Source organism: Odontesthes bonariensis, chromosome 17 (assembly GCF_027942865.1).
Source record: "Odontesthes bonariensis isolate fOdoBon6 chromosome 17, fOdoBon6.hap1, whole genome shotgun sequence".
Taxonomy (NCBI): domain Eukaryota; kingdom Metazoa; phylum Chordata; class Actinopteri; order Atheriniformes; family Atherinopsidae; genus Odontesthes; species Odontesthes bonariensis.
Genome location: NC_134522.1, coordinates 13715106 through 13725764, shown reverse-complemented (window position 1 = coordinate 13725764; position 10659 = coordinate 13715106). Strand labels below are relative to the sequence as shown.

At 40.5% G+C, this 10659-nt stretch overlaps 1 protein-coding gene across 1 annotated transcript; it reads right to left on the bottom strand.

The window, feature by feature from the left end:
* Positions 1–746: 746 nt before the first annotated feature.
* On the bottom strand, positions 747–9721 carry ywhaqb (tyrosine 3-monooxygenase/tryptophan 5-monooxygenase activation protein, theta polypeptide b). Its single transcript, XM_075448848.1, has 6 exons — positions 9631–9721; positions 8730–9133; positions 4710–4833; positions 3305–3468; positions 3095–3190; positions 747–1829 (listed from the first exon to the last, which is right to left on the bottom strand). The coding sequence occupies exons 2-6, from the start codon at positions 9021–9023 to the stop codon at positions 1755–1757; spliced, it is 753 nt and encodes a 250-aa protein (XP_075304963.1). The 5' UTR covers positions 9024–9133; positions 9631–9721; the 3' UTR covers positions 747–1754.
* Between the last annotated feature and the right edge of the window lie 938 nt (positions 9722–10659).

Here is a 10659-nt window from a genome sequence, read left to right as displayed (position 1 = left end):
TCCGCTTTTGTCAAACCCGGGACCAACATTTCAGTCTCTACGTTTTAAAGGAGCACAATCTTCAAGAAGTATGAATACAAGCTTTAACTTTACGGAATAATAATTTACATTTAGCTTTTATTTCATCCACTGTACTGCATATAATATAAACAAGTTGGTGATCCTTTAGACAGTTAGCAATATTCAAATGATGTAACTAGTTTATGTGCTGGTAATCTTTCTAGTTTGCTTGCCTTTATTTATATCTATTTTACTATTATTAGTGGCCCTTTACTTCCATATTTCAGTATGAACTATAGTGCATTTAATATTAATCATTTTATTTCTTCGTCTTGCTATGTTTTTAATTTAAATCTGAACTTACTGTGGAGCAGGAAGTTTAGCATTTCCACTTGGAATACACATAAAAATAATTAGCATGCTTTCCATCATGCTTTGGTATTCAACTATAAACGCAAATAACTATAATAATTATTTCTGCATCTGTATCATTTTTGCAAATCTTTAGTAATCTTGGCAAATGGATGAATCACACTTGGAAGGGATCTTCCTGTGGAGAAACACTTAAGTTTAGGAAAAAATATATATATTTTTTTTATAATATTTGGTATAATTCATACTTGTTTAGCTTTGTTGTATGAAAACCTGGACCAGAATCCAAAACAAATTCAATTCCCTATCTGCGAGTTCACAAACATCCGTGAACTTTCATTATTTGAGCTCAATTCAGTCAGAAAACGTGGGACTTGGTTTATAAAATGTTTTATTCATGTTAACATAGTTGATACATCAGGATTCAACAGTTCCACAAGGCTTTTGGGGACTACAACTGAATGAATTGCAAAAACAATAGTGGTCCAAATCTCTAGTGACAATCACTGGACTGACTAACAAATCACCCTCCTGTAGAGCGAGTACAAACCTGCACTGAAACACTGAAAATTACTAATCATGACACATGGATTTTGTGAGTTACAACAATTATTCCCATTCCAGTGTAATATCTCAAAAGACGTGCATGACAAAACTGTCTTCCTCCCAATAAAATGGTCCCTGCAATTGGCAAGAAATGACCCACCATTTACACCCCCCGCCCTCCCCTCCCCCCCAAAAAAAGTAATACATGCTTCAGTGAAAGATTGGCATCGTTACCACGACAAAAAGTTAGGACTGAACCAATGGGAATTACTTTGCTGTTGTAGAACCTGCTGCCGGCATGTAAAGTGCACTGGCATTCCCTGCAGTGTGAAAATGACATTTTTGTTTGAACCTAAACCTCAGCTGCTGTAACAGTACCACACAACTTTGCAGAGACAGACAAACTAAAACAAAAAAAATAAAGTAAAAATTTGATAGAACCAATTTTCTTATGGAAAAAAACACATCCTGACTTCACAAGCTTCCACCTTCTCTGCCTCTTAAAGCAGGACTCGGGTCTTATATGTCGAGGTAACACTCTTCTACAACTGAAACAGCACAAATGGGAAGGCCAAGACAAACTGAAGGAATGGAGGGGTTCTTCTTTTCACCAGCTGCTGTCCAAATCTGAATCGTGAAAAGATTTTTATTTTATTTTTTCTCTTTTATTGTTTTGTTCCTTATGACCGTTTTCAGTGATGAGATTCATTGGTAGAATGTTTGAGTGGAGCATGAAGGAATGAATATGTAAAAAGTTGTTTTTTTAGGAGGGGGGGGGGGGGGTTCCTTTTTGAGTTGTTTTTGGAGACAATCCCAATCTTCAGGGCGTGGAATCCTTAGTTCTCAGTCTCGCCGGCCTCTCCTCCTTCCACAGCGTCGCCCTCCTCTGGAACGTTGTCGGATGTCCATAACTGCAGAGAGAAAGACGGCGATTTAAAAACGCCATCGAACATCCAGACTTCTCCATCACTTCTCATATCTTTTAACACTTGGACACTACCCTGGCATGTCATTTTGCTCATTTCCATGCTATGAAATGGGCTGCAACTAAGAATCTGGTCACATTATTCCCTCTGGCCAATTTAAAAAAAAAAAAAAAAAAGCATGGTCCCTGGACAAAGCGAAAGCTGGGGAAGCTCAGTATGCTTCAGATTGAACTTCTGCATTTTACAATGTTCTTATGAAGGCCAGTTCACAACTCTGTACATGCAGAGGTGATCACCTCTAGTTTGGCTGACAGAGATTACATAACAAAATAAAACTTGGCTGCTCTTTTCTCTGTCAACGAACAATTATACGGCATCATTGCCCCGTAACACGGCATTACATGCATGAGTAGATCCTGTTTCTGTAGACTTGGTAACAGGGAATTGTCTATTTTTAGCTAACTGAACCAGTTTCAGTCAAATTCAACGGATGTTGGTCAAGGAGCCTGCAAAAAAAAATATATGGTTATGTCAAATTTACAAGGAGAATGAAAATAATATTGACCGTAGACATTCATTCCATAGACTCCCAATCCTAGATTAATCAAAACACAAAAGGCATGTTTTAAATTATTAACGTGAATTTGATACAAACAGGTTTCCAAAACATTTATTTATGACCATTTCAGTTGTCCAAATTTAAAATGTTAAGATTTTATTCCACTGTAGAGCTGCACTGCAGCGACTCACCCTTTCTGTCTGAAAAATATGACATCATCCCCTCACCTCCATAAACACACAATGAATCAAAGCATGATGGGAGGGGGTTGTTAGCAAGACACGTAAACTTTGTGCCTAGATTTAGCAAGTTTTGGTTCCCCTTTGTGACTTTTTTCTTCTTCTTCTTTCATTTCCAAAAAGAGGATGAAGTGGCATGAGCATGAATGTACGAGAAGGAAAAACATTGTGTCCCTTCTAACCCTTCCTTGTATATATTTTACATGTGAATATGAACCACAGCCGCCTTCTTTGGCTCGTATAGACAGCAGTTACCCCACAAACTTGAACTGTACTGCCAGAAATAGAATCCAATTCTGCGAAAAACACTACGTTTTACTTTTAGACATGACTAAACACCACAAAGTAAGTGTCTCTGGAGTCTAGTTAAACCGTACGGCAGATATTTTTAAAGGAGCACGGCAAAATTTCTCCACAGAGATGAACATTTTCTGTGAAAGCAGAGCACTTACTGTGAGGTTGTCTCTGAGGAGCTGCATGATTAGGGTGCTGTCTTTGTAAGACTCCTCGTGTAACTGGTCCAGCTCCGCGATGGCATCGTCGAATGCCTGTGAACCAAGAAAAAAAACAAAACAGTAAAACTGAGAACATGAGCCCGCGTGGGGCCGACTTCAACAGCAGGCGTGGGCAAGTGGTTGACAGTCAGTAGAAAATATGGAGACCTTTTTGGCCAGTTCGCAGGCTTTATCCGGAGAGTTAAGGATCTCGTAGTAGAAGACCGAGAAGTTTAGAGCCAAACCCAAGCGAATGGGATGTGTGGGGTCCATCTCAGTCTTGCTGATGTCAAATGCTGACTGGTACGCCTGCTGTGAGTTTTCAATCGTCTCTGAGGAAAGAGGGATGAATCAAACAGAATACGGTTATGTTTACGACAGTCCCCTGAGTGGAAGACAATATAACTGAAAAAGTTTAAACCCATATGGTTTCCATTTTACCTCAATTTGAGCAGATTATATTCAAAATTATAATATTTAGTTTTTTAAGAAATTGAGAGGCTTTGATGGAAGCTGCAAAAATAAAAATAAAAAAATTAATAAATTCAAAGTGGCACATTAAGTTTTCAGCTCCCTTGGCAGGTCTATTTAAAAGTACTAGGCTACATAGCAGAAATCTATAATTAAAAATAACTTGCAACGAATAGTCCAAAATATTCCATCTCATGTTTCCAAAAAACGTTTTCTATTGTTGTAGATTTTTACACATTACGTGCCGTGGGTACATTTTCTGGACCACAAAACATTGTTTCGCAACACCGTCCCAGTTAACGAGGTTGTAAATAGAGTTATCACTATGAAATTTTAAGGTTTGAGTCGTTTTAGAGGGCTTCCTCCGAGTAGGACTTTGCTTTAGCTCACTTGTTGGGAAACCCTACGATTCTCCAAACTCATGTCCTGAAGGTAAGACACCGACGACTCAGGAGTACGTCACACACCCCCATTAAAAGATAATAATAAGCAGCAAACCCCTTTAAAGAGAACACAGAAATTCCCTACAAACGCTGAAACAAAAATGGCGGGTGACGATAACATCTACATTAACGATGCGTCAAAATACAATAGAGAGCTTTGTTAGCTGATTTTGGTAAAAACGTAACAACCGAACCGTAGTTTGTGGAATAATGAAACGGAAAAAACAAATGCTTTGTTTGTGTAGTCAAACAATGAAGTAGAATTGTTGCCCAACATGACATGACAGTACAAGGCCACGAAAGCCCAGAAAAACATCTTCAAAAAAAAAAAAAAAAAAAAAAAAAAATTGGTAAACAGGCGCCGTTGTTGTCATGGTTTCCAGTACATGGTCATTACACAAAACACCAGGCATGTGCAAAGCAGGCTGAGACGCCCAAACTCTCCTTCATGTACACGTCGATACACTGAAAACAGAATTTTGAGTGTAAAGAGACCCAGATTCATGGGAGATTCTGGATCACACAATCAAATTCAAAAGGTAACCTGACAAATAAAAGCCTTGTCTTAACACAGAATGCAATGCCATACAAAAAAAACAGTCAATTTTAAAGCAAGTTATTTAGAAAATAAAATAAATGTAATGCTGCTATAAACTCACTTGCTTTGTCGTCTCCAGAAGCAACTTCAGCGAGATATCTATAGTAGTCCCCCTTCATCTTTAAATAGAAGACTTTGCTCTCTGGGTTTGTTGAGTTCCCAATTAAAAAATTATCCAGCAGTTTCTGTAAGGGGAAAAAGAAAAGGAAAAAAAAAAAAATAGATGCACATCATAAAGCATGAACATTAAGGCTATTCAGAGCACTCAGCCAAACCACAGGCCTACAGTGACATCTCAGAGGGCAACGAGCCGAGTCTGAGAGACTGACATCATTCCGACACAGCAGTCGTGTTATAGTCATAGAACAGCCATTAAGTCATTAATGGCAACGACAAGACCCACATTCACTTTGCTTTATATAAAAAAGAAAAAAGTAAATGAGTGGGACCAACCCTTCTTCCATGCGTTGTATCAATAATATTAGCTTTGCTGAGCTAGATGTATAACGAGTGCATTTCTGCTCCATCAGGAGCTCGGTATTAGTTTCAGCTGCAGTTGCTCCAAATTGTCCACAACCAGGTTAGGCCTTTGGGGTGTCACAGCTGTCTTCTGCCCCAGATACATACTTTTTCCGATACGCACTCCTCTCTCGTCAGCACTGAACAGCAGGACTGGATGTCTTATTGCTGACACCGCTGTTGCCAATTTTAAACAGACTTGGCACAGTTTTGGGTTTTTTTCCATTCCCCTTCTGAAATGTACGCAAATAATCTATAAGCAAAGTCTAGGTAAACATACAAGCCTGGCCTGCATTGCATCATGCTTGTAACACTTAGAAGAAACCATAAAGCTGAGAAAACTGCAGTGTGTGCATGTATATTTTATAAACCTAAACAGCTCCTTTTTATGCGTGGCAAGTGTAAGATGTGCCTCCATATAGACTGTGGAGCGCAGAGTGTAAATCTGATGCAAAATAAAGAGAATGCACCAGTCGCTGTTACATCTAGAGACGCCCCAGAGTGACTTAACATTTGGCACGGCTTCTGGCATCGTTCGTGGGATTGAGAGACATAGAAAATGAATATCTTCTTAAATCAAAGGCTGTTGGTCTCGACAGGGATTTATGCAACCAACAAGAGAAACCGGTGGACATCGGCATTTGGACAGAAATCGAGTTTCCTGATATTAAATGTACCTAATTTCTGCACTAGTCAATGAATAAAGCAAAACTTTAAGGTAAACTGCTTGGTCAAAGTCCCCACCTGGATTTATCTAAACAAGTAATTAAGAGCCTTCCATTGGAAAAGTACTGCAGTGATTCATGCGTTTCCGCTGGCAACGAGTTATCAAACCCTAAGTGATGCAGTGAAGAGATTCTTATTACTTAAACAACCATGTTCGAAGTCGCATCTTGTGGCTGTGGAAAAGATGTAGCTCCGTTTCAGAGGGATCAATTTATTTATCTGTATCAAACAAAACGACAAAGGATTTTGATAAAACTACTAAAATTGCCCTAAAAATGTCCAATCTATTATAACCTGGAAGGATCCTTCGAGAGGGAAAGTGAAAGGAAGATCATCTTGAATGATTGAGGCCACAAATCTCTTAAAATGTTTGAAAGCAAAATCGGAAATGAACAGTAGAAGACACGGTAATTTTGAACACAGAGAGCATTTACAAATGTACAGTAAAGAGGACACAAGGTACTGTAAAAAAAAAAAAAAAAAAAAAAAAAATACAGCTGTGTAACATTGTGAAGACCAGTTATCAGTGAGACAAATAACTACTTGCTCCACTTGCTGGGGAGCAGAAAGATTGAATTCTGGGGCAATAAATAAAGTTCATACGTTCTCATGAGCCCAAAATTACTCTGTCTGGGAGTGATGGGTGCATCAGGGTAAGAGCAGCAGAGGATGAAGTGCTGCACCCATCACGTCTAGTGTCTCCTGTAAAAGTCTGCAGCGGCAGAGTTATGATCCGAGGTCGCTTCCTGTGGTTACGTCCAGATTAAGCAATGTTAAGGGCCCGAAGAATGAGGTCAGTCAAATATCCTGAGTAACCACAGCAGTCAATTAATAGACATTTTTCTAACTTCTCCTCATAAAATGAGATCTTATCTTACAAAAAAAAATTAAAATTGCCAAATTAGTTCCCATCTTAAATGTGTTTTCTGTGTCTTTTTGCCCTTCTGTGACGTCACATCTACAACCTGTGCTACAAAATTTACTGCACTTCACAAGAGCTACCTGCTTCTCTCCACGCCAATCCGAGAAGAGACTGGAAATTTACACTGAGCAAATCGACTCTAAACTCAAAACTAGCCACTAACAATGGTTTAGAGTCGGAACAAATAACGTTGCAATGTCGCTAAATACAAATCACGTGTAAAAAGTCACATCCTGTGATTACACTCAAGCCTAAGTCATGCAAGTCTTTCAGCAAACATGCCAGGGAGATTACAAGGGATAATCTCTGTTAGTGAAACCGTGACTTATGTACAAGTTAACCGGTTTAGAGAGCAGATTAACCATTTCACTCAGAATGAAAATGGTCACCAACACCTCTACTCTACTGACAGAGGTCAATCCTCACAGAAAACAAAAACTACACACTGTTGTGGGCTAAAGAGTAGCTTTGCTGTCAGGACCACATGCCAAATATAGATGCTTCATTATCAATACAATTGGAAACACTCCAATTAGCTGCAGGGTGTTGGTTTTAAAATGGCTCGCATCACTGCTCTGCTTAGCAAAAGTCATAATCAGAGAACCAAGTTGGAAAAACCACTTGTGCAATACTTTCATTTTTCAGAGGCTCGTTGTGTACAATAGCACATTCTGAGGATGTCATCAGTCTGCTGCGCTTACGGTTCCTTCAAGTCCAACATTCACACACCGTGTCGAAACCGGAGTCCAAACATCCTTGTCCTTATGCTCCTCCCAACTGAGATGCAAGTCCATCTGGTTTCATCGTGGAGGAAATTAAAACACACGGGCACACAAGCAGCTTACATGTCCATCGCATTCTCTGCCCGTCTGCTTTTGAGGGGGCATGGCCAATTTCTCAGGCTTTGGCAGACCAGGCTTGAGAACCGACACACCCTCTTCAGCCGACAAACCCTCAGTCAACACATGTGCGCAGAGGCGCTGAAAACCATGCCCACAGTCTCGGTAACACACATGGAGGAGCTGGTGGAAAATGAATGATCCGTGCTGCTTTACAGTGGATTTTTAATACCACAGAGGCTTGGGGAAATCATCTCAATCTTGCAGCTAAGCTTCCCCCCAGATTACCTCAAATCCATCATCAAAGCAGACTAAAAACAATGTAAAGCACCAATCTCTGCTGTTGTATTAGATTTAGCAAGAGGTGAAAGGACAACAGCCAGTGTTCCATTAAAGCCAAGCCTCAAAATGTGGCGAGTAATGCCTGAGATTGCCTTTAAATCCACCGGTTGTAACGAGTGACTCCGCAGGACAGTGTCATTTTGGTGAGCTGTACAAACTGGGCTTTAGGGAGAGTGTGAGTCATTTGTGCATGTAAATTCTTGCACTTGGGTAACCACATAAAGCTGCTCTTGACCAGATGGGACCGAATGAATACTCAGCATACTGTAAAACTGTATCCAAAGCAGACATTTCTTGTGTGTGTACCGAGTTAAAAGTTAACTCAGACACACCTTGCTGACTTGGTACTATGACCTCTTGTCAGTTCACGCCCTCACAAAGCTTCAAGCCCATTGTTCTCAATCCAGATTCCCAAAAGGCAACAACAGTGGGAGGACTGCATAATACTTCCTTGTCCTCTCTGGCTTGAAAGGCCATATTTACACTACAGAAAGAGCTCACAGGAGATGCCACACCAGGAGACATGTACAATTGCATTTCTCTGCTTTCCTACAGGAGGAGCAGCAAGTTACTGAAAAGCATCCTCCCTGATTAAAGTCGGTTACACCCACTCTCTTCTAACCAGTAAGGACACAATACAACTCTGCTTGGTGAGCACAATTTAAGATATGTGGTCTCCATCTCATTGAGGCAACATGAACCTTTGCAGTAGATGTAAAACATTTTTTTTTACCAAAACAGTGTTGCAGATCTCTTCCAACTCCTTCTCCACCTTCTCCCGATATTCCTTGACCATCTGCTGCTTCTTTTCGCTGCCCTCGGTCTTCAGCCCGATGCTGGACAACACCCTCCATGCGGACCGCCTCGCACCAACCACGTTTTTGTAGGCGACGGAGAGCAGGTTCCTCTCCTCGTTTGACAGCTCGCCTCCTTTCTCCGTAACCTCCCTCATACATTCTGCCATGTCGTCGTAGCGCTCAGCCTGCTCTGCCAGCTTGGCCTTCTGAATAAGATCCGTTCTATCCATAGTTTATAATTTCAGGGGCACCGGGAAGAAAGAAATCCGGGGGTGTGTGGTCAAGGACAGTTAAGTTGAATGATGGGTGAAGCACGGGATCGGCTGTTATTCCCCACAAGCTGTAAGAGGAATTTGAAATCATTAGATGCTGATAGCACTGAAAAACATTAAAATAAAAAAACTTTATGCCAGTCGTTAAAAGACGCAAAACCGGGGAAAAAAATGGTAAACACCCGTTACCCTTGTCTAAATTTACGTTTTCGATTTACCCACGATTGCTGCCTACAATGTCTCATCATTTGTCACGTTAAATAAACAGTTTGTATTTTTTTTTGTTTTTTTATAACCGAGGTTTGCTGTGAGCATCAGAAGTAGAGATCTGCTCGTCAATCCGTTCTGCAAGGCGACCCGCCACAAAGCTGTCTGGTGCAGCTCGCTAGCAAGTTAGCAAAAATTAGCTGGCGTTAGCTACATCGGCCACTCCTTTTAATATTAAATGTCATGTTAGCGTTATTCATGCAAATCGCCAAACGACAAAACACTTTGTCAGTTCAACCGTAAGCCCGAAATCATACACTTGTAGGAAAAAATATAATACTCATTGTATCTGACGTACTGAGGTCCAAATTTGCTCCCCAAATTGATCCGATTTGAGAGATTGGTCAGAAAGGCAAAGAATGGCAGCAGCAGCAAAAATCCAACTGAACATGCTAAAATAGGAGGAGGGTTAATCTAGATATGGACTATCCAATCACAAATCTTGGTTCCATTTGATTGACAGGGACGGTTTGCAGTTTTAGCCAGTAGTTCTTAAGCGCGGGGGAAGGAGGCGGGTCTTTAGAGATAGTTTGAATGACCGGAGCGCCGCAGAGACTGGGGCCACGGGGTTTCCTCCAATTAGAGCAAGGAATGAAGACGTCACCACATTGCCATGGTAATGCACATCCAATCGCTTCCCAGTTTTCACACGCTGCTGTAGCTGTAGGCGGGTGTGGCTTTTTAGCTCCTTTTAGGTGGACATCGATATTTCTAATTACGTTTCAACTATTGTTGTTATGAACACACAAAAATCATACATCATTCTTGTATATTTTCCCAGTTAGGTTTTGTTGGTGTTATCAATTGTTTTGGGACAAATATGGAGTGACATAGGACAAAAAAGCATGATGAGACACTCTGAACTGAAGCAATTTTGATCATTGTAATTCGTCACTAGCTTTCTTTCTAGTTATGGAGGAAAATTCCAAATATTGCTAGACTTACATCTTTATTTGCTGGATGAAGAGAACAGCAGATATAGGCTACATACCATAAACAAATTCAATTATGCATCAGGGCTCCTTGGCTCAAAATAAATGGCACTTAACTCTAGTGCACAGTTTCTTGTGATATTAGAAAATATTAAAGGTGGTTGGTGTTCAAACCTTATTTTCCATCAATCCGCCTTCTCATGTGTCCTTTGTGAGCTTTTTGCATGCACAACTTAAACTTCCCCGTCACTGAGACCTTTGTGCTTTCTTGATCCCCACCTTCAATTGAAGAGCAAGGAAACAACCGGGGCCATGAAAAGGCGTGGGCTTACGTAATGTGAAGAAACCTTTGGGTGCAGCTGGTCTCAGCTGAAACCTCTCTATGAGGACACAGT

Coding starts and splice junctions, on each gene's coding strand:
- ywhaqb (XM_075448848.1), bottom strand. CDS start 9,023: ATGGATAGAACGGATCTTATTCAGAAGGCCAAGCTGGCAGAGCAGGCT. Junction 4,834..8,729: donor AGATCTGCAACACTGTTTTG/GTAAAAAAAAAT, acceptor TTCCCCTTACAG/AAACTGCTGGATAATTTTTT. Junction 3,191..3,304: donor CCTGCGAACTGGCCAAAAAG/GTCTCCATATTT, acceptor CTTGGTTCACAG/GCATTCGACGATGCCATCGC.